The sequence below is a fragment of the Moschus berezovskii genome, chromosome 6, assembly GCF_049115385.1.
Source record: "Moschus berezovskii isolate FMDL1 chromosome 6, NW_MosBer_1.0, whole genome shotgun sequence".
In the NCBI taxonomy this organism is placed as follows: Eukaryota; Metazoa; Chordata; class Mammalia; order Artiodactyla; family Moschidae; genus Moschus; species Moschus berezovskii.
In genome coordinates, this window is record NC_142465.1 from 49713739 (window position 1) to 49738612 (window position 24874).

Genomic DNA, 24874 nt, shown 5'->3' on the forward strand with positions numbered 1-24874 from the left:
CCATGAAGTGATGGGACCAGAGGCCATGTTGAGCTTTAAGCCAAACTTTTCACTCTCCTCTTTCATCAAGGGGCCCTTTAGTTCTTCACTTTCTGCCATAAGGGTGATGTCATCTGTATATCTGAGCTTATTGATATTTCTCCCAGCAATCTTGATTCCAGCTTGTGCTTCCTCCAGCCCAGCGTTCCTCATGATGTACTCTGCATAGAAGTTAAATAAGCAGGGTGACAATATACAGCCTTGACGTACTCCTTTTCCTATTTGGAACCAGTCTGTTGTTCCATGTCCAGTTCTAACTGTTGCTTCCTGACCTGCATACAGGTTTCTCAAAAGGCAGGTCAGGTGGTCTGGTATTCCCATCTCTTTCAGAATTTTCCAGTTTGTTGTGATCCACACAGTCAAAGGCTTTGGCATAGTCAATGAAGCAGAAATAGATGTTTTTCTGGAACTCTCTTGCTTTTTCCATGACCCAGCGGATGTTGGCAATTTGATCTCTGGTTCCTCTGCCTTTCCTAAACCCAGCTTGAACATCTGGAACTTCACAGTGCATGTACTGTGAAGCCTGGCTTGGAGAATTTTGAGCATGACTTTACTAGCGTGTGAGATGAGTGCAATTGTGCGGTAGTTTGAGCATTCTTTGGCATTGCCTTTCTTTAGGGTTGGAATGAACACTGACCTTTTCCAGTCTTGTGGCCATTGCTGAGTTTTCCAGATTTGTTAGCATATTGAGTGTAGCACTTTCACAGCATCATCTTTTAGGATTTGAAATAGCTCAGCTGGAATTCCATCACCTCCACTAGCTTTGTTCCTAGTGATGTTCCCTAAGGGCCACTTGACTTCACATTCCAGGATGTCTGGCTCAAGGTGAGCGATCACACCATCGTGATTATCTGGGTCATGAAGATCTTTTTTGTACAGTTCTTTTGTGTAGTCTTGCCACCTCTTCTTATTATCTTCTTCTTCTGTTAGGTCCATACCATTCCTGTCCTTTACTGAGCCCAACTTTGCATGAAATGTTTCCATGGTATCTCTAATTTTCTTGAAGAGATCTCTAGTCTTTCCCATTCTATTGTTTTCCTCTATTTCTTTGCATTGATCGCTGAGGAAGGCTCTCTTAACTCTCCTTGCTATTCTTTGGAACTCGGCTTTGGAATCCATTCAAATGGGTATATCTTTCCTTTTCTCCTTTGCTTTTGGCTTCTCTTCTTTTCATAGCTATTTGTAAGGCCTCCTCAGACAGCCATTTTGCTTCTTTGTCTTTCTTTTTCTTGGGGATGATCTTGATCCCTGTCTCATATACAATGTCAGGAACCTCCATCCATAGTTCATCAGGCACTCTGTCTATCAGATCTGTCCCTTAAATCTATTTCTCACTTCCACTGTATAATCGTAAGGGATGTGATTCAGGTCATATATGAATGGTCTAGTGGTTTTCCCTACTTACCTCAATTCAAGTCTGAATTTGGCAATAATGAGTTCATGATCTGAGCCATAGTCAGCTCCTGGTCTTGTTTTTGCTGACTTTACATAGCTTCTCCATCTTTGGCTGCAAAGAACAGATCAATCTGATTTTGGTGTTGACCATCTGGTGATGTCCATGTGTAGAGTCTTCTCTTGTGTTGTTGAAAAGAGGGTGTTTGCTATGACCAGTGCGTTCTCTTGGCAAAACTCTATTAGCCTTTGCCCTACTTCACTCTGTACTCCAAGACCAAATTTGCCTGTTACTCCAGGTGTTTCTTAATATAAATGCTCAAAAAAGGTTGGCTATTACTATTATTTCAATTATTCTTGAAGCTGTTTTCTTTTTCTTTAAAATAAACAACGTTTTCAGCAGTTTTAGATTCACAGCAAAACTGAATAAAGTACAGTAAGTTCTCATTACTTTCTGCCCCATATACACACACTCTTACCTCCCACTATCAATGTCCAGTACCTGATTGGTACATGTGTTACAATCAATAAAACTACATGGACATGTCATTATTACCCAATGTCCATAATTTACGGAAGGGTTCACTGTTGGTGCTGTACATTCTGTGGGTTTTGACAAATGTATAAGGACGTACCCATCATATAATATCATTATAATGTGCTCAGTCTCGTACAACTCTTTGCAACCCAATGGACTGTAGCCCACCAGGCTCCTCTATCCCTGGAATTTTCCAGGCAAGAATACTGGGATGAGTTACCATCTCCTACAAATCCTACTTCTACTTATTAAATACCACTCCCCTAAAAAACTACTGTGCTTCACTTTCTATCCTTATCTCTCCTTGAACTCTGGCAACTGCTGATCTTTTTATTCTGTTTTAAGTTTTCCCTTTTCCAAAATATCATACAGTTGGAATCATGCCATATGTACCTTTGCGTATTGGCTTCTTTCACTTAGTGATATACATTCAGGGTCCATCCTCAACTCTTCATGGCTTGATAGTGCATTGCTTTTTAAGGGCTATGTAATATTCCACAGACTGGATGAATCAGTTGACTTACCCATTCTTTTACTAAAGGACATCTTGATTGCCTCCAAATTCAGGTTACTATGAATAAAGCTGCTATTAACATCTAAGTGTAAGCTTTTATGTGAACATAAATTTTTTAATCTTTGGGGTAAATATCAAAGAGTATGAATGTTGGATGATATGGCAAGAGTATGTTTAGTTTTCTAAGAAACTGAGAGATTATGGTCCAAAGTGCTATCATTTTGCATTCCCAAAAATAATAAATGAGAATTCATGTTCCACATCTTTGTCAGCATTTGGTTTTGTTAGTGTTTCAGATTTTGGTCATTCTAACAGGTGTATAGTAGCATCCTGTTTTAATCTGCAACTCCCTAATGACACATGATGTGTTTTAAAAATTTTTTTCAATCTTCACTTTATACTGGAATAGAGTTGATTTACAATGTTGATACTAAACATCTTTTCATATACTTATTTGCCATCTGCAGATCTTCTCTGATGAGGTGTCTGTTTACATGTTTTGTCCATTTTTTAATTGGATTGTTCATTTTCTTATGGTTGAGTTTTAAGTTCTTTGTATACTTTGGGTTTTCCTTTCTCCAAGTTGCAAAATCCTTCTGTCCTTAGAAGAAATACTATAAAGATTCTCAATGTGTAAAAAGTAAAAAGTAGATCTGCTCTAGCTGACTTTCTAACTGTCTCTAAGACATCTCCTTAAATATAGGAAAGAAATTCACAAGCTAATGTCGTTTAGAAAAAACTTGATTACTGAAGCCTGACCAACAATGAAGTGAAATAACTTACCTGACTACTACAAATGTTCTCATACTCTTCTACAAGGTCAAAAACAGTAGTTGAGGAGTGTTTCAAAAAAGACTGCAGGAAATCAGAAAACATACTCATGGATGCTAGAACACAATAAACAGAAGAGGAATAGACAAATTAAGTGACATACTTCTAAGTCATTCTGTTTGTTTGAAAACTTAAAACATAGCTCTAAATCCTTTTTTGAAACTACAATGTTTTTAAAATACATAATTGTGGTAAAATACATGTAATCAAATTTATCATTTTAACCATTTTTTTAAGTGTTCAGTGGCAGAAAGTACATTCACAGAGCTGTGCCACCATAACCACCATCCAACCACAGAACTCTTTGCTTTTTGCAAACCTAAAATCCCGGAGAGCCAAGGCAATCCTGAGAAAGAACAAAGCTGGAGGCATCACACTTCCTGATTTCACACTATACAACAAAGGCTAGTATTCCAAACAGCACTGGCATAAAAAGACACACAATTCAATGGAACAGAATAGAGAAACCAGAAATAAACTTCTACGTATATAGTCAAGAAATATTTGACAAGGGAGCCATGAATACTGAGTGGAGAAAGAATAGTTTCTTTTAAATAAACAGTGCCAAGGAAACTGGAAAATCACACTGCAGAAAACCAAAACTGGATCCCTATCTTATACAACTCATACAACTGAATTTGAAATGGATTAAAGACTTAAATGATGATTTTCCTGGTGGTCAAGTGGTTAAGAATCTGCCTGCCAATGAAGGGGACACGGATTCAATTCCTGGTCCGGGAAGAATCCACACGCCCTGGGGCAAGTGAGGCTGTGCATCACAGTTACTGAGTCTGCACTCTGGGGCCCATGTGCCGCAGCGATTGATCCCTTAGTCGTAGAGCCCACGCTCTGCAACAAGCAAAGCCATCAAAATGAGAAGCCCACGCACCACAACTAGAGTGCAGCCCCAGCTTCCCACAGTAGAGAAAGCCCATGAGCAGCAATGAAGACCAAGCACAGCCAAAACTTGGAGGAAAAAAAAGACATATGAAACCTGAAACTGTATAACGCTTGGGGAAAAACAGGGGAAAAGCTTCTTGACACCTGTCCTGAGAATAATTTTTGGATATGACACCAAAGCACAAGCAACAAAAGCAAAAAATCAACAAGTGGGACTGTATCAATGAAAAAGCTCTGCACAGCAAAAGATACAGTCAACAAAATGAAATGGCAACCTATGGAATGAGAGAAAATATTTGCAAACCATATATCTGATAAAAAGTTAATCTTCAAAATATATGAATAATTCACAAAACTCAAAAACAAACAATACGATTTAAAAATGGGCAGAGGAACTGAAAAGACATTTCTCCAAAGATGACACACAAATAGCTAACATGTACATGAAAAGATGCTCAACATCACTAATCAGCAGGGAAATACAAATCAAAACCACAGTGAAATATCACCACACATGTATAAGAACAACTATCATCAACCAATAAAACAAGAAATGCCAAGTGTTGGTGAAGATGCAGAGAAAAGGGAACATTTGTGCACTACAGGTGAGAACATAAATTAGTTTAGCCACTATGGCAAACAGTATGAAGGTTTCTTAAAAAATTAAAAATAGAACTACCAAATGATCTAGCAATACCACTTCTGGGTATATATTCAAAGGAAATGAAAACAGGCTAACAAAAAGGTATCCATAGGAACTTCCCTATAGATACAGTGGTACAGTGGATGGGAATCTGTCTGCCAATGAAGGAGACACAGGTTGATCCCTTGTCTGGGAAGATTCCACATGCCGTGGAGCAAGTAAACCCGTGGGCCACAACTACTGAAGCCCATGTACCTACAGCCTGTGCTCCACAAGAGAAGCCGTTGCAACGAGAAGCCTGTGCACTGCAATGAACAGTAGTCCCAACTCCCTTGCCCCAACTACAGAAAGCCTGCACACAGCAATGAAGACCCAGTGTGACCAAAAATAATAAATGAAAAGAAAAGGCAGCTGTACTCTCATTTTCACTGTGACACTGTTCACCACAGCTATGACAGGGAAAAAACCCAAGTGTCCATCACCAGATAAATAGAAAAGTGGGGTGTGTGTGTATACACACACACATATATATGTATGTGTGTGTCTGTGTATATATATAGGCCTGCCCTAGTGACTCAGAGGTAAAGAATCGGCCTGCTGATGCAGGAGATGTGGGTTCGATCCCTGGGTCAGGAAGAACTCCTGGAGAAAGAAATGGCAACCCACTCCAGCATTCTTGCCTGGGAAATTGCACAAACAGAGAAGCCAGGCGGGCTATAGTCTATGAGGTCACAAAAAAGAGTTGGGCATGACTTAGTGACTAAACAACAACATATTAAAACATACATAAACATACATACACACACACACAACCAGCATATTTTTTAGCCATGAAAAAGTGATCTGCTATTTACAACAGGATAGACCCTGGATAAACCCTGAAGGTATTAAGTAAAATAAATCTAACAGCTAATAGAGAGACAAATACTGTACTGTATCACTCATGAGGAATCTAAAAAAGCCAAACTCAAAGAACCAGAGCCTGGAACGGCGGTTTCCAAGGTCTGGAGGATAAGGGAATTGTGAGATGTTGGTTAAAGTGTACAAACTTGCAGTGAGAAGATGAGTAAATTCTGAAAATACAATGCACAGCATTGTCATAGTCAATAAATCTGCACTACATAGTTCAAAGTTGCTAAGAGAGGAGATCTTTAATGCTCTTATCATAGAAATCATTATATAATGTGAAAGTATCCTGGAGGTGTTAGCTAACACTAATAATTGTATTATAATATGCAAGTGTATCAAAGCAATATGTCATACACGTTAAACTTAGAGAATGTTAATTTCAAAAAAAAAAAAAAAAAAAAACAAAAACAACAAAAAGTCCTAACACTGTAACTCTCCATTCTTTCCTGTTCCTAGACCTTTGAAATCATTATTCCACTTTCTATGTCTATGAGTTTGACTACTCTAGGTATCTCACATAAGTTAAATCATACAGTATTTGGTCCCTGTGCTACTGGCTTATTTCATCAGGCATAAAGTCTTCAAAGTTCATTCATGTTGTGGCATGTGTCTGAATTATACCCCACTAAAAAGTATTCATCATATTTTGTCCTTTATCCATCAATGGGATTTGGGTTCCTTCTATCTTTTGTTCACAGGGCTATGAACGAGGAAGTACAAATCTCTTTAAAATCTGGTTTTCACTTCTTTTGGAATACACCCAGAGGTAGAACTGCTAAATCATAAGGTAATTCTATTTTTAATTTTTTGAGGAATGACCATATTGTTTGCCACAGTGCTGCACCATTTTGCATTCCCACCACCAACATACAAGACTTCCAATTTCCCATATCCTTGCCAACATTTACCATTTCCTGTTTATTTGGGGATTTTTTTGTTTTTGATAGTAGCCGTCTTAATGGGTGTGAGGTGCTGTCTCACTGTGGTTTTGATTTGTGTTTCCTTAATGATTACTACATCCATCCAGTGCTCAGTTGTGTCCGACTCTTTGTGACTCCCTGGACTACAGCCCACCAGGCTCCTCTGTCCATGGGATTTCCCAGGCAAGAATACTGGAGTGGGTTGCCATTTCCTTTTCCAGGGCACCACCCCAACCGAGGGACTGAATCTCCATCTCCTGCACTGCAGGTGGATTCTTTACCACTTGAGCTACACTGAGAAAATTTTCATGCGCATAATAGCTACTTCTGTATCTTCTCTGGAGAAATATCTATACATGTTCTCTGTCCATTTTTTAGTTGGATTGTTTTCTGCTACTGTTGAGTTGTAGTTCTTTCTATATTCTGAATATTAGTTTTCTGATATATGATTTGCAAATATATTCTCACTCTGATATATGATTTGCAAATATATTCTCACTCTATTGACTATTGATTTGCAAATATATTTCACTCTATTGACTATATTTTCTGACCCATATTTTCATGTCCAATTTATCTATTTAGTCTTCTGTTACCTACAAGTCTTTTAAGATTCCAAAGATATATTAGCTATTAGCCTGTCAACAATTACTAGAAAAACATGAGTCAAATTTTAAAACACGTGAATTATATTTTAAGTACACCATAACAAAGTAACTGGGAAAGTTACAGCAGATCCTAAAATGACATGCTTTATTCAGGGAAAATAAATCCACCCTATATAATACTGTATAATATCTAAGGCCTCAGCCATGGTTCATACTAAACATGAAATTCTTATATTTTATATATTAAGTACAAAGCATTTTTGAGTTACTCAATATTTGAATGCTTATCACTGGCATATACTACAAAGACGCAGTGGTCACCACAGTGTTAAGAGAAGGGTGCTGAAATCAAACTGCTCAGTTTCAAATCCTGGTGCCATCACTTCCTAGCCAGGTGAGCTCAAACAGGTTACTTAATTATTTTGAGCAGCTGTTTCCTTTCCACGAAAAAGAAATACTTATTGTTATCTATTTAATGGACCATCAAATGAGTTAACTTGCATACAGTGGTAAGCATACTGACTAGCACTCATATATTTTAGTCTATGATGATAAATTAACAAAGAATTTATGTCATAATGCGCAGGTACAAACACACTAAAAGCAAATGTTTTTTCCCAAAAGGGAATGGTAATAACCCGTCTAAAGTCAGAATGGTCACAATACTATTTGAAGAAACAGCATTAGCATTCAGGCCAAAACATGTCAACAATCTCAGATAAACATTAAAAAGAGAAGCTCTCTCAACAGCACAAGTTTGGAAAGAATAAAAGCATTAGCGACTAGTCTAAACCTAACAGGGAGTTATTTACACTGAAAAGATTAAATGGCAAGATGCTGCTCCAACTGAGAACTAAAGTGAGGTTCTCAACTTTTTAGAGTTACTACTGGGTTGGCCAAAAATTTCACTGAAAAACCCAAACAAACTTTTGGCTAACCCATTATCATCAAGTGGCACAGCCATTGCCATAACTAATAAGTGTAACAAAAAATATTTTTAAATATTCAGGAATAGGAGATAATTTCCTTGATGTTAGTCAAATGACAAACTACAGTGTCATAAACAAAGACCAAAGCTATCTTACCAGCTTCTCCAGGATCATCCTCTCGTAACATAACAGCACTGAGGGTAACGTCCTCCGTTACACCGTGGGGCTCCGTGTCTGTGAACAGCCCCGCGCGCTGCGACGAGAAAGCAGTGGCCCAGTGACTGTCATCCAGGTTAGTCACCTACAAGGTAAAGGAGACACAGACAAGTAATGCAGTTATTGCCGCTGAGTGAATAAAGACTTTAATACTATTAACATTTTTTAAAACGAGTATGTTGTTTTTCACTTTTAAAAGATAGCCACGTGACTATTTTGTTAAGGATATTATGGCTTTGTTTTCTTCTTTGCACCACTCCATACTTTCATGCTCTAGTGAAAGTGTTAGTCACTCAGTTGTGTCCAATTCTTCATGACCCCACAGGCTGTAGCCCACCAGGCTCCTCTGTTCATGGATTTTACTCTCTAGGACTACTTCAAATCAATTTTTTTAATTTTGGGAAATATTATGGGATGAATGACTCAGTTTCTTAAACAAATAAATGGTAATGAATAAAAAGGATGATTTAGAAACTTACAGATTAAAGTACTTGAGACATACCAAGCAAATGCAATGTGTTAAAAAATCCAGGCATGAGCAACAATAAAAATGTACCTTTAAATTAGTCTCCCCAAGGGCAAATGCTAAAGATGGGTGCTGGGACCTTATATATTAACGAGATAGTAACTATGGGCTGAGGAGAGTTTAGCTTCAGCTACCACAAGACTGATTTCCTTCTGGTTACTCATCATTATTAGCACCCAGATCAAACTGAAAATCTTACACAGCAGTGATATTCTGTATTCAGAAAAATGTTTTGTAGGCAGACACATGGTGGACACATGGTGTACTTAAAATCAACCAAAGTAACAAATAATTGTACTTCCTTCAACCACCTCTCACAACTGATACTAAAATTGGCAAAACAAAATCAAGAAAACATTTTTGACTACAAAGTAACTGCCAAACATTCTGTAATAATCAATACATATTTACTCTATCCTGACCTTTAAAAGAGTAATAATTTTACTATTACACTTGCAGTTCTAAAGCACTAAATAATAAAAGTCATCATCTTATGCTGAAACCTAGAAGCAGTCAATTCACTCATGTTTTTAAGTAGAATAAGAATAAACGTTGCCAAAATAAACCAGCTTCCTAACCAGCGTAAAACTGTTCAATGACTAAATCACTGTTAGATACTAACACTCTAAAATATTTCAAAGATTGATTCAACCTTCTAAGACAAGGAGAAGTTTAAAATGCAAAACCATTCATTTGAAGACACGTAATTTAGACAATTTCTGGTGTGTGTAAAACTCTGTTTTTTCAATAACCACAGAGCCATTTCTGGTGTGTGTAAAACTCTGTTTTTTCAATAACCACAGAGCCAAATAAAGAGCCCTTTTCATCTTGTTCTTGGAACTAAATGAGCCATAACACTCTACTAGTCCAACAAAACTTCCGTTTTCATCTTCTCAGTTAGGCACAATTCTTTCTTTCTCTATAGGGTATTTTAAGCACCTAGGTCAGGTCATTCTGCATCACAGTCTATATGACATTTCTTTTGCTATTTTAAATACTGTATCATAATGATTCCTGAAGAGTGTCTCACTTACTTTTCCTCAAATTTTCTCTTGTCTCTCCTTTAATGCTTTGTTCTTCTTCTTTATGACAGTCTTCATTGATTACTCTTGGCCTCCTCTTCTATGCTTCAAAACAGGGCTCAGTTTTTACAGCCACTAGCAACCAATCAGAATTTATTTATTCTGATCAGTAAACTGTCAGATTAGTATATTTTATTTGCATCTAACTGCTGCTGGTGTCACCGTTTCCACCTATGACGTGAGATGCTTATGGGTCTCAGTTTTCTGGAAGTCTAACCAAAAAATGATTTCAACCTACATAACTGAGTTACTTTTATTATGAATAAGACCTCAATTCTCATTAAAAATGTTTAAGCTAAATATTATCATACCATAGTTAAAAAAGGGAGAAAACTTCAGCCCCATTTTTCTACATACCATAGACAGATTTCCCAAGAACCCTGAAGACTGTGTAAGCCGGGGAGACCTCCCTCCAGTTCCAAGAATGCAGGATACATCTGGCTGTCTCAGTAAGCTCCGGCTTGGTGGAGTAACTATAAGTAAGAAGTTAGTAAAAAGAATTCGAAGTGCATGAGCATTCATCATGAAAATGAAACAAGCAAATAAAAACAAATAATTTTCACTTTTCAATTATTTAGATTCTAACCAAATAAATACTTTCAATATTAACATTTCTATAATATGAAGATTTAACTTTTTTTTTCTATATATGAACTTTTGGTACTACTGAGCCAACCAAAAAAACTTTACTGCAAACAGAGATGCTTTCTTTATAACATAACTGAACATAAAAAGAAAAAAAAAGACACTCATGAGTTCATAAATTTATCAAATCCTAATTTTATAAAGCATACTACAGTATAGAGTACATGGCTCTGAAGTAAGCAGATTACGATTTGAATTTTGGTTCCATTACTTACATACTTACCTAGCTATTTTGACTGCACATATCAACTTCTCTAGGTCTCATATTCAGTTTTGGCAAAACAGAGACAATCTACTTCACAGCTATTATGCAATTATGTAAAGCCTTATACATGGTAAGAGTTCAACAAATAGTAAGTGCAATCCCTATTATTTGCTCTTAATTAAAAATAACTTATAAAATATAATACATATTATAGTATTAGCTGCTATTACTATTATCATTATTAAATGCTTTAAAAGCAAAAAAATCTTACAAGGTTGTCGAAATGAGCTGGGAGTTCGGGGCATAACCTGGTTTCTTGGAGTGGTATTAGAAAAAATTTCATCTTGGGATGCCCGAACTACAGGAAATGTTAAGAAAGTTTTTCGTATAGAACATCATTAAAGTTAGAATGAACCATATTTCAGTTCAGTTCAATCACTCAGTCGTATCCGACTCTTTGTGACCCCATGAATTGCAGCACACCAGGCCTCCCTGTCCATCACCAACTCCCGGAGTTTACCCAAACTCATGTCCATTGAGTTGGTGATGCCATCCAGCCATCTCATCCTCTGTGGTCCCCTTCTCCTCCTGCCCCCAATCCCTCCCAGCATGAACCATATTTACACTATACAAAATATGTGAATACAGTTTTCAAGGACAAGGTATTTTATAGCTACCATATTTTCTATGCAAAGAGTAAATAATTCCCTTTCCCCTTTAAATTCTAGGCGTGCTGTGATTCATGGGGTCGCAAACAGTCGGACATGACTGAGCGACTGAACTGAACTGAACTATCAGTTACTACAGTCTTGTACTAAGAGTTCAAGTCTTAGATTACCACACACTGAACTAAGAGTTCTTAGATCTCAAATAATAAAGAAAATCTAATCTCAGCAAAAGCTAACCACAATACGATAGTTAGCAGTAAAATGGAACATCCTTATTTTCAAGGAAATATCAATCTCACTGAATTTCAGCATTGTATTTACTAAATAACACATCTGGAGAGTTAAAAAAATTAATTTCCACAGTATTTTATTATTACAGCTAGTGTTTAATATCGCTCATGAAAGTCTATAATGCTAATTCCAAACATGTTACAATTTTTATAATGATGATTAAAATGCAAAGGATACTTAAAGCTCTTTTTTGGGCACTCTGTTTGCGCGCAGTCCGAGTCACCTCTGCCTCCCGGATCACAGGAGATGACATCTCTCCAAAGCCACTTCTAAAATGGCAATAATCAAATTCACATGAATGAAATGAGAATGCAGCATCTGCAAAAACCTTTATCATTATCACTGAAGCAAAGGATCCTAAGTCAGTCAAGGCACCGTTCCATTCCGTCGCTCAGTCGTGTCCGACTCTATGAGATCCTGTGGACTGTAGCCTACCAGACTTCTCCGTCCACGGTATTCTCCAGGCAAGAATACTGGAGTGGGTTACCGTTTCCTTCTCCAGGGGATCTTCCTGACCCAGGGATCGAACCCGGGTCTCCCGCATTGGAGGCAGACGCTTTAACCTCTGAGCCACCAGGGAAGCCCGGCTCTGCCCTACATCTTGGAGGACCTTGTATCTCTCTGACTGTACTCACCTTGTTTGAGCTATAGTGTAAACCCCTTACAGTTTTTGAAACTGTTTTCCATAGTGGCTAATTATTCTTTACTTGGTATATTTCCCTATTAAGGAGAAAATGATCACCTGTCTTAAAAAGTATAAAAGGTGTTGGTATCGCCCTCTATTTCAAAGTGCAGTAGTCAAAAAGCTGTATATTCTAGCCCTAAAGGAATAAGTCAAGGCACAGATCATCACAACTGCCAAGTCTTTGTTTTTTTGTTGCTAATACTTCTCTAACTCCAAATCCAGCTTATCTCTCAAAGTCCTGCTCAAATTTTACCTACCTAAAGTCTTCTCTGACTGACTTGTTGATTTTCTCCTCCTCTGGAATTATTTTAACACTTGGAATCTAAATCTATATTCTAAAACTGCTTTAAATAATTGCTTCATGAAGATAAACCTTTCTTCCTTGGATTGAGGAGGTTCCTAAAGTTGCAGAACTCTTAAAAGGATGTTCTGTAGTCTCCAAAGTACTTCAAATCATGGATACTTCTGTTTAAGCTGGTGACTTGGGAGACCAAGTAAAAAGTAAATCTAATAAATTGGAAAGAAATGATCCTTCAAGCTTTTCTTCCCAGAGAGTACTAGGGTGTCTCCTGTCTCAGCAAGATTATAGTCACAGACATTCTCAGCCCAACGTCTAGAAAATAAATTGTGTGTATTATGAGACCTGTATCTTAAAAATGTGTATTTCCTCCACTTAAAATCTTCAGATAGATATCTCTGGCCTACAGAATCAAGTCCAAATTTCCTACCATGGTTTTTATAATCTGACTCCAGCTTACCAGTTCAGCCACAAACATCACTTCCATACAAACACACACTGCATGTGACCATTCAGCTACACTTTCATATCCTTACACCTTTGTACCCATGCTTCTTTTCAGAGGCCTACATTCAATACTGGTGAATACTTACTCATCAAACAGCCCCCTAGAGTCTAGAAAAACATATCCAGGTTGGTAACTTGGTTCTTAGCTTCCTTTATTAGCTTCCTAACTGATCAAGTTCCTTAACCTCTTATAGCCTCAATGTTATGTGTGAAAAGAGGATCACAGTAGCTACCCTCATAGGATTGTTAAAAGGATTAAAATAGCTAATATAGCATCGCAAATGCTTCCACACACACACACACAAAATCCGCCAGCAAAGCAGGAGACGCGAGTTCAATCTCTGGGGTGGGGAAGAAACCCTGGAGGAGGACTTCGCAACCCACTCCAGTATTCTTGCGTGGAGAATCCCAGGGACAGAGCAGCTGGCCGGCTGCAGTTGATGGGGTCGCAAAAATCGGACACCACTTAGCGACTGAACAACAATAATATAAAGCGGTTAAGGCACTCGATGTAGGCTACTGCCACTATTCAAAGACCACCTAGAATGTATCCTCCTTTGAGACGTCTTCCTGATACTTTCCATGACAAGGAGACTTCACTGCTCCATTTGCTTTTCCACAAAGCAGTACAAAACACTTATTCCGCACTGCTCCGTTGTCTCCTTCACTATACATTCCCCGAGGCCAAGAACCTTGAATAACTCATCTTTATGAAGGGGCCTACCATAGTTCCGAGGTCACATAAAGATCTGGTGCTGAAACCTGTAATCAGGAAGTCTGGGGTGAGAGCCCGTTCCGTCACTGTCTGGCTTTGTGATCTCGGGCAGTAACTCAGCATCTCGAATGCCGGGCCACCTCCGACCTCGCCCACCCCGGGAGCGTAAGGTGTTGCGTGAAAAAGAGTAGATGGCAGAGTTGCCGTGGGAACCAGAAGATTATCATTAACCATATCCGTCCCCGGCCCAAGCGGCCTTTCTCCGTTAGCTGCAGTCTCCCAGCCGGAAAAGGAGGCCTAGGGTCAGCACTCAGGCCCTCGTCTGCTTCCTCTGAGTCGGGTTTCACCTGCTTCATTCCTCCAACACGCTGGAGAGGAAAGTGTCCGAGTTCAGCCGTCACAACCAGAACTTACCTGTCCATGGCTATAGCCTTCTCCACCGAGAACTTTGCAAACTCAGCTCCAGTTCAGAAACCGCGTTTCAGCCTGCCCGCTCACCGGAAGTAAACCCTTCGACCCGGAAGCAAGTTCTCACGTTCTCGCGAGGGGTGGGAGGGAAAAAGAACCAACTTTCCCTCTAGGCGCATGCACAGATTCTTTGGCCGGCAGCCTCACGTTCGGTCTGCGCAGGCGCAAAGTTGTGTCGGCGACGAATGGCTCCGGGCTGGGCAGGGCCGGACCAGGGGCGAGGCAGGTGCTGCGCGGCCGCCACTTTGCTTGACTGACATTTGTGGGCGTGGTCCAGGCGCCGGGGTTCTACTGGAGGTCCTGATGTATATTGATAGTATAGAAAAACGTGAAGCCATTTCTTCATACTCTATTGGAAACACCCTGGACGTTAAATTCAGACGTGCCGGCTCTGCCCTACATCTTGGAGGATCTTGTATCTCTCTGACTGTACTCACCTTGTTTGAGCTATAGTGTAAACCCCTTACAGTTTTTGAAACTGTTTTCCATAGTGGCTAATTATTCTTTACTTGGTATATTTCCCTATTAAGGAGAAAATGATCACCTGTCTTAAAAAGTATAAAAGGTGTTGGTATCGCCCTCTATTTCAAAGTGCAGTAGTCAAAAAGCTGTATATTCTAGCCCTAAAGGAATAAGTTTACGTTTTCCTTAGGCATTTGTTGATATATTCCACCCTAATCCTGGGAAACGTTCCAGGAGGACTTCATACCTAATTCCTGCTGAGACAGCGTGGGGTTTAGAAAAAACGTGGCGTTGAACTCCATCTAGGTTAGAAACCCCGGCGCTGCAGATTCCTCGCCTGTAAAATGGAGATAACGCGTTCATCACAGAGTTCTTGGGAGGATTAAAACGAGAAGTCAAATGTGCATTGCACATAGTAGTCATCGAAATGTTAATTTTCTCCTCCTTCAATAACTATTTGAGTCTCACCCTAGTACCCTCGTTTTTTCCAAATTCTAATTTTTCTTGTACAAAAGAGTACTTGTCTCTTAATGGAAAATGAAATGTGGTCTTAATGTGTTTTTTTTGTCAGTATTGGAATCAGGTTTATTCAAAGTAGGAGCCAGTGTTTCAGCTTCTTGCGATGTGTCCCCTGGCAAATGAATTGTAAAGTGTTTTATTCGTAAAATGTATTTGCAGTAATTGACCATAAGGCACACAGTAAAAGGGAAAAGGAGTTTGGAGCAAAGGATTACGTCAAGGTTCAGTTTATATGTATAGAGGGAACATTTGTTTAAAAGGTGTACCAGGAAACTACCCTAGAGGTCTAATTGTTAACACTGCCTTCCACTGAAATGGGTGTAGTTTTCATCCCTGGTCTGGGAACTGAGATTAAACATGCCTCTGAGTGAGCCAAACAACAACAACAACAACAAAATAAGCGCAGAACATAAACAACAGAAGCAATGTTGTAACAAATTCAAAAGACTTTAAAAATGGTCCACAACAAAAAATTAAAAGTGCCCCATTCAAAAGGCAACAGCAAGCCCAGAAATAAGGAATGATTTCTATGGGCTGGGTAATTTAATAGACTGGGGCTTCCAAGGTGGCTCAATGTAAAGAATCTGCCTGCTAAGCAGGAGACGTGGGTTCGATCCCTGGGTCAGGAAGATACCATGAAGAAGGAAATGGCAACCCACTCCAGTATTCTTGCCTGGAGAATCCATGGACAGAGGAGCCTATAGGGCTATAGTGTTTGAGGTCCCAAAAGATTCAGACATGATTTAGTCACTAATCAGCAGCAGTAATTTCATAGGCTAACAAGTGGAAGAATTATTTCAACTATTTTGTGGAAGGCAGGAGGATTTCAAGGAATTGGGCCACCACCACTTGATGGCCTTTTACGGTGGGTGGGCCTCAGAACTGTCATGGCAACTGTTATTTCAATTCAGTTCAGTTCAGTCGCTCAGTCGTGTACGACTCTTTGCTACCCCATGAATCACAGCACGCCAGATACTAATATATTACAATGAGCTTATAAGGCTGAGGCTTCCCTTGTGACTTGGGCTTCCCTGGTGGCTCAGACGGTAAAGCGTCTGACCGCAACGCAGGAGACCCAGGTTCAATCCCTGTGTCAGGAAGATCCCCTGGAGAAGGAAATGGCAACCCACTCCAGTACTCTTGCCTGTAAAATTCCATGGACTGAGGTGCCTGGTAGGTCCCAGTCCATGGAGTCACAGAGTCAGACATGACTGAGTGACTTCACTTTCACTTTCACTTTCCCTTTCCCTTGTGGCTCAGCTGGCAAAGATCCACCTGCAGTGCAGGAGACCTGGGTTCGATCCCTGGGTTGGGAAGATCCCCTGGAGAAGGGAAAGGCTACCCACTCCAGTATTCTGGCCTGGAGAATTCCATGGACTCCATAGTCCATGGGATCACAAAGAGTCAGACACAACTGAGCAACTTTAACTTCACTTTATGAGGCTCAGTGTCTACAGGAAGTTGAATCTTCTGTCATCTTGGACCTAACTGGTTCTAACAGTTTATGTCATATTCTCAAAGGCGATGTCATTTTTTTAAATAATAATTTTATTTCTTTATATTTGGCTGTGCTGGGTCTTCGTTGCTGAGTGGGATTTCCTCTCCTTGTGGCGAGCAGGGACTTCTCTCTAATTGTGGTGTGCAGGCTTTTCACTGCAGTGGCTTCTTTTGTTGAGGAGTACAGGCCCTAGAGCATGCCGGCTTCTGTAGTTGGGGCTCCCAGGCTCTAAAGCACAGGCTCAGTTGTGGTGCATGGGCTTAGTTGTTCATGTGGGATCTTCCCAGACCAGGATGGAACTCAGATATCCTGCATTGGCTAGTAGGTTCTTTACCACTGAGCCACCAGGGAACTTCAAAGTCTACATCATTTTTTAAAAGGATTTACCCTGCCCCATTCTCTTCTGTTTCAGTTTTACACCACTACATTTGGGGGTTGCTTGTTACCTAGCCATAGGTAACTGGAACAAATGAGATTAGACTATAACACTGTTTTATAATCTGCTTTTCCACTTAACAGTGTGAACATTTTATCATGTCAAGTATTCCTCATCTCCATCACTCTTAAATTAGCCAAATATTTTGAAAGAGAAAAGGTTTGTCTCTATTTACATTAAGAATACAGCTTAACACAGTCTGACTTCAACCCTCACTGCTAAATGAAAACTGCTTCAAGAAAAGTCACCAAAGATCTGTTTGTCAGTAAAAGTTTACTTTTCGTCTCTCATCATCTTGGGTGCATTTGACCCTGTAGACCACTTTCTTGTCTGCCACCTTCCTATAGGTGGGTGTCAGGAGTTTACTAATGGGCTCCTCCGGTCTGAGTCCTCTCTGGCTTCTCTTAACTAGTCTCCTATGTGGGCTTTTGAAATCTGCCTTTCCCTTAAATGTTGATTCACTTTCTTCTAAATCCTAACCTAAGCTCTCTTTTTTTCAACCCTGCACAATCCTCAGTCTTTAAACCACCAACTTTTCCCTCCGAGATTCTCAATCTATACTTCTAGTCCATATCTTGCTTTTACTGGACGTGTCCACTTTGAGGATAGAAAGGATCTGAAATTCAATGTGTTCTGATTCTAAGCTTGAGGCTCCTCGCTCAAGTCCCACCGAAACAACACAACTACAACCCTCTGTCTCCTACATTTTGCATCTTCTCAAATGGCCACATGCAGTTGCCCAAGCCAAAAGCTGGGGTTTGATTTCAGTAGGAGGGAAGTTTCACAGGGCAGAGGTACTCATCTCTCCCCTGTAGGTCCTCCAGCTGAACTTATTTCTTCCTCTTGCTGGAAGAGTGATCTTCTAAAAACATAAGTCTGATCATGTACTCAAATTTCAGTTCCTATGTGATGTCAATCTTTAACTTCAGACTACTTGACTCAACCTTCTGGCACCATCTTATCTCACATTTATTCTCTTTATCTCACATTCTGTGTTGTAGGCATGTTCCACTGCAACTCCAAACATTCTGTGGCCACTTGCCTTACGTTCTCCACGTCTACCAAGCAGAGGCAAAAAAGAAGTAATCAATGCCCACATCACAAGTGCTACGCAGTCATAAAAGGATGTTTAGAGATAGTTCATAATAACTTGGAAATGTTTCTGTTTTGTTTTAAATCAGGGAAGCGGGTGGATATGTATTGCACATCAATATGCTCAGAAACAATGTAAAAATACTAAATAGGAGAGCTGAAATCATAGTGATCAAGGATGAATTGGGCACAGGGGTTTTATTAGGGCACTGAAAATATTCTGTATGATAATATAATGGTGGATACATATCATATATACTTGTCCAAACCCATAAAATGTATAACACCAAGAGTGAATGAACCTTTATGTAAATATTAGGAGTAAACCCTTTTGGAAACGCTGTGGACTTTGATTATGATGCTAATGCAGGTTCATCAGTTGTGAAAAAAATATACCACTCTGGTGATACAGGATGATAATGGGGGAGGCACTACATGTGTGAGTGGGGGTCGGGGAAGATATGGGAAATTTGTGTATTTTCCTCTAACTTTTGCTATGAATCTAAAACTGCTCTAAAAAAAAGGAAGTCATTAAAAAAATATCTGAAAGATTACACAAAACGTTGATAGTGGTTGTCTTTGGTGAGATTTGAAGACTTTGTCTTGATTGTTGTTATTGTCTAGTTTACTGTGCCTTTTTTAAAAAAGCAGTTTATTTTCATAATATGTAACATAGTTGAATTGAAACTCAAAGGAATATTTTAATAAATTCATTAAAAATTCAATAAAAAAACAAAAGGAACAACAAAAAAATTCCAATGAGTCAGGTATGAATCAGGTGAGTTAAACTATGGTAGGTGCTTAAATTTTTTTGCCATATCCAAAACAGTGAAGAATTTTGCTTTTCTTTTTTTTTGGGGGGGGGTTTATAAGATACACTGTCAGTCAGCTCAGTCACTCAGTCTTGTCCAACTCTTTGCAACCCCATGGACTACAGCACGCCAGGCTTCCCTGTCCATCACCAACTCCCGGAGTTCACTCAAACTCACGTCCATTGAGTCGGTGATGCCATTCAACCATCTCATTCTCTGTCATCCCCTTCTCCTCCTGCCCTCAATCTTTCCCATCATCAGGGTCTTTTCCAATGAGTCAGTTCTTTGTATCAGGTGGCTATACTGTTGGAATTTCAGCTTCCACATCAGTCCTTCCAATGAATATTCAGGACTGATTTCCTTGAGGATTGACTAGTTGGATCTTCTTGCAGTCCAAGGGACTCTCAAGAGTCTTCTCCAACAGCACAGTTCAAAAGCATCAATTTTTTGGCATTCAGCTTTCTTTACAGTCCAACTCTCACATCCATACATGACCACTGGAAAAACTATAGCTTTGACTAGGCAGACCTTTGTGGCAAAGTAATGTCTCAGCTTTCTAATATTCTGTCTAGTTTGGTCATAGCTTTTCTTCCAAGGAGCAAGCGTCTTTTAATTTCATGGCTGCAATCACCATTTGCAGTGATTTTGGAGCCCAAGAAAATAAAGTTTGTCACTGTTTCCATTATTTCCCCATCTATCTGCCATGAAGTGATGGGACCAGATGCCATGATCTTAGTTTTCTGAATGTTGAGTTTTATGCCAACTTTTTCACTCTCCTCTTTCACTTTCATCAAGAAGCTCTTTAGTTCTTCTTCACTTTCAGCCATAAGGGTGGTGTCATCTGCATATCTGAGGTTATTGATATTTCTCCCGGCAGTCTTGATTCCAGCTTGTGCTTCTTCCAGCCCAGCATTCCTCATGATGTACTCTGCATAGAAGTTAAATAAGCACAGTGACAATATACAGCCTTGACATACTCCTTTTCCTATTTGGAACCAGTCTGTTGTTCCATGTCCAGTCCTGACTGTTGCTTCCTGACCTGCATACAGGTTTCTCAAGAGGCAGGTTAGTTGGTCTGGTATTCCCATCTCTTTCAGAATTTTACACAGTTTATTGTGATCCACACAGTCAAAGGCTTTGGCATAGTCAATAGAGCAGAAATAGATGTTTTTCTGGAACTCTCCTGCTTTTTCGATGATCCAGCGGATGTTGGCAATTTGATCTTTGATTCCTCTGCCTTTTCTAAAACCAGATTGAACATTTGGAAGTTCATGGTTCACATATTTCTGAAGCCTGGCTTGGAGAATTTTGAGCATTACTTTACTAGCATGTGAGAGGAGTACAATTGTGCAGTAGTTTGATCATTCTTTGGCATTGCCTTTCTTTGGGATTGGAATGAAAACTGACCTTTTCCAGTCCTGTGGCCACTGCTGAATTTTCCAAATTTGCTGACATATTGAGTGCAGCATTTTGACAGAATCACCTTTTAGAATTTGAAATAGCTTAGCTGGAATTCCATTGCCTCCACTAGCTTTGTTCTTAGTGATGCTTCCTAAGGCCCACCTGACTTCACATTCCAGGATATCCGGCTCAAGGTGAGTGGGAGTGATTACACCTTAATGATTATCTTGGTTGTGAAGATCTTTTTTGTACAGTTCTTCTGTGTATTCTTGCCACCTCTTCTTAATATCTTCTGCTTCTGTTAGGGCCATACCATTTCTGTCCTCTATTGAGCCCATCATTTCATGAAATGTTCCCTTGGTATCTCCAATTGCCAACATGCTATTAAAATTTCCTAATAATCTTTTTATCTAAAGAAGTAGAATTACAGAAAGATCAAGTGATTTATTTCAGGTCATGGACTTCAACTAAATTGAATCACAAACCAAAAGTATAGTAAATAACAATGAATCATTAATTGAATACAAATATCAGTTTTTGGCTGAACCAAAACCACATGTATAAAGAACCCACCTGCCGATGTAAGAGATGTAAGAGATATGGGTTCAATCCTCAGGTTGGGAATATCTCCTGGAGCAGGGCATGGCAACCCTTCTTACCTAGAGAATCCCATAGACAGAGGAGACTGGCTGGCTACAGTTCATGGGGTGGCAAAGAGTTGGACACGACTTAAGTGATTTATCACGCAGCACATTTGCTGTCAGATGTATATCAAAATTGTGTGCAGGTTTTAAGATCTAGCTTGACTCAGGAGACAATATTGCCTAGATGTTAAGAGGGGTCTTGGAATTCAGGTTTCCCAGGTTTGAATCTCAGTTCTGCAATTTATCAGCTATTTATACTAACTCTCACCTCTGAAAATGAAGATATTCTCTTAAGGTAGTTGAGGACTAAACACAAAAACAGCAATAGAGCAAAGTAGTCAAAAGCTCAGATTTGAGAGTTGGATTGTCTGGGGTGATCCTAGATCCTCTAAGTACTAGCTATGTGACCTTGGGTGCAAGTGTCTGCCTCCATTTATTTTTTTTGTAACAGTGTACAAGATCATAAGGTTATTATGAAAGTTTAGTGAGTTGGTGACTGTAGCCATGAAATTAAAAGGCACTTGCTTCTTGGAAGAAAAGCTATGACTAAACTAGACAGCATATTAAAAAGCAGAGACATTATTTTGCCGACAAAGGTCCGTCTAATCAAAGCTATGGTTTTTCCAGCAGTCTTGTATGGATGAGAGAGTTGGACTGTAAAGAAAGCTGAGTGCCGAAGAATTGATGCTTTTGAGCTGTGGTATTGGAGAAGACTCTTGAGAGTCCGTTGGACTGTAAGGAGATCCAACTAGTCAATCCTAAAGGAAATCAGTCCTGAATATTCATTGGAAGGACTGATGCGGAAGCTAAAATTCCAATACTTTGGCCACCTGATACAAAGAACTGACTCATTGGAAAAGACCCTGATGCTGGGAAAGATTGAAGGCAGGAGGAGAAGGGGATGACAGAGGATGAGATGGTTGAATGGCATCACTGACTCAATGGACATGAGTTTGAGCAAGCTCTGGGAGTTGCTGATGGACAGGGAAGCCTGGCGTGCTGTAGTCCCTGAGGTCGTAGAGAGTCGGACACAACTGAGCAACTGAACTGAACTGAATATGTGTAAAGCCTTACAATAATAGCAGTCATTATATGTGTGGCATGTTATACATGTTAAAAATTTTCTTATTCTTACTCTGATAATAATTATCCATTTGTTTTACAACATCAAACTTGAGATGTAGTGATAGAGCGATTAGTAACAGACTGAACTGAACCAATTCCAATCCTTTTTTTTTCTTGTCATGCATTTTTTTTGTTATCCAAAAGCATTTCCCCCTGTTTATATAAAGAGCTCAAAATACTTTACATTGATACTTTATATTTAATACTTTATATTGATAAATATGGGCTTCCCTCATAGCTTAATTGGTAAAGAATCTGCCTGCATTGCAGGAGACCCAGGTTCTGGGTCAGGAAGATCCTCTGGAGAAGGAAATGGCAACCCACTCCAGTATTCTTGCCTGGAGAATCCCATGGACAGAGGAGCCTGGCAGGCTACAGTCCAAGGGGTCACAAGAGTCAGACACAACTTAGTGACTAAACCACCACCACCACTGACAAATATAACTGCAAAGCTTCCTTTTATTCTCCGTATAAAGGAGTTCAATAGACATAATCTTGAAAAATCCTTATTCATCCATTCAGAAATAATTATAAAGTATCTGTTATGTACTAGCACTGTGCTTGTACCTGGGAGATATTGATTGGGAGATAAAGGACATTTGCTCATGTTTCTTTTTAAATCATGCAAACTTACCTATTCAAACATCCTTAATTGATAATAAACTTGGAATACATAAATATTTTAGATCACCATTGTAGTCAGAGAATTTGGCCATTATTTTCTTAAAATAGTCTCAAAACCTATTATGAGGTAAAGCTGTTAGATCTTGTAAATTGATATTAAGGCTTGGTTGGCAATGTTTTATTCTTTTTTTTCCCCTTCTTGACATTGACTAGATCTTTTAGCTTTTATTTTAAAAATTGTGGTGACATACATATCACATAAAACTTAACATTTTAGCCATTTTCATGTGTTCAATTCAGTGGCACAGAATACATTTCACATTGTTGTGCAAATATTTTAGTCTTAAACATATAAACCAAACTATAAACAAAAATGAACCTTAAATTATTTTTGTTTAATTTGGCTTCCTGCTCAAGATGCATCTTGGTGGTCAGAATCAAATTCTGACACACATTTTATGCATAAGTAGAAGTGATATTGTAAAGCAGTTAAACACCAGTGATGGTAAGCAAAACAGAATTTGAATGGACTTTAGGGGGGTTCTGCAAGATATAAATTTTGTCTGGAGAGATCATGGAGCAAAAATGATAGAAAAAAAATGTTAAATTTTAAGAAGTTCATAAGTCAGAGGAGGAAAAATATATTTAAGAGTGGAGTGTAAATTGTGTGTATTATTGGAATTTCATGTATAAGAGAAATGCTGATGGACGGACTCCCTGAGATACTGTCAGGAGGCCAGGAGAGGATGTGGTCATCGTGGTGATCACAGAAGCTACGGTTTGAGTACATTATGTCTTTTCAGATATGAATTTTGTGTGTGTGTACGCAGGAGGGAGGGGGGGCGGTGGTATCTGGTTCGAAGGCAAATGCTTTACCCTGAGGTCAAATGGGGTTAAAGTTTAAATATGGAGCCTAGCTGACCCTTGTTTGTCCATCTTAGGAACGCCGTGTACAGTGGGTAGGATCTTGTCAGTTAACATTTGATGAATTATCTCACCTCTTCAGACTTCAGTTTCCTCTTCTGTAAAATTAAGAGTATTGTCCTCAAAAATTTGCCCTGGTGATTAAATATTATTTATGTAGCAATTTAAGAGGTGGCAGACTTGGGTTGAATCCTGCCTCCCCCACTTACTCTTTGGAGCTTTGGACAAATTACCTCCCTGCTTCTGTATAATAACAGTACCTACTGAAGAGATTCATCATGAGGGTTATGTAAGTTTACATAGACAAATCACTTAGAGCAGTGTTTGGTATATAAAACCACTCAAAGCTGTTGCCGCTTAGTTGCTCAGTCGTGTCTGACTCTTGGCCATCTCATGGACTGTAGCCCACCAGGCTCCTCTGTCCATGGGATTTTCCAGGCAAGATACTGGAGTGGGTTGTCCTTTCATAGGCTAAAATAATAATGCATCACATACAGTATTGAATGGATACCATATATGTAGTTATACAAAGGCTTAGTATGTTCAGCTCCAAGAAGCCAGGGACTGTATCTGTTTTATTCACCTCCACCTTTTGTCACTTTGTAGGTGCTCAAACTTTTCTTGAATGAGTGGGTCATCTCCAACTGATACAACTACATTCAAAGTGAAAGTGGAAGTTGTTCAGTTGTGTACAACTTTTTGCAACCCCATGGACTATATAGTCCATGGAATTCTCCAGGCCAGAACTCTGGAGTGGGTAGCCTTTCCCTTCTCCAGGGGATCTTCCCAACCCAGGGATCAAACCCAG

The 24874-nt window shown here is 39.3% G+C and overlaps 1 protein-coding gene across 2 annotated transcripts in view; it reads right to left on the reverse strand.

The window, feature by feature from the left end:
• The window catches only part of NUP107 (nucleoporin 107), a 51290-nt gene extending 36675 nt beyond the window's left edge, over nt 1-14615 (reverse strand). Inside the window, exons 1-6 of one of the 2 annotated variants that reach the window (XM_055394940.2) lie at nt 14476-14614; nt 12034-12125; nt 11169-11255; nt 10405-10520; nt 8380-8524; nt 3267-3370 (exon numbers count right to left, since the gene is read on the reverse strand). In XM_055394940.2, the coding sequence (XP_055250915.1) occupies nt 3267-3370; nt 8380-8524; nt 10405-10520; nt 11169-11255; nt 12034-12125; nt 14476-14483 (552 nt within the window). In that variant the 5' untranslated portion in view covers nt 14484-14614. Of the gene's footprint in view, nt 1-3266; nt 3371-8379; nt 8525-10404; nt 10521-11168; nt 11256-12033; nt 12126-14475 lie in introns of both variants that reach the window. The other variant, XM_088837012.1, reaches the window with a different exon arrangement.
• Between the last annotated feature and the right edge of the window lie 10259 nt (nt 14616-24874).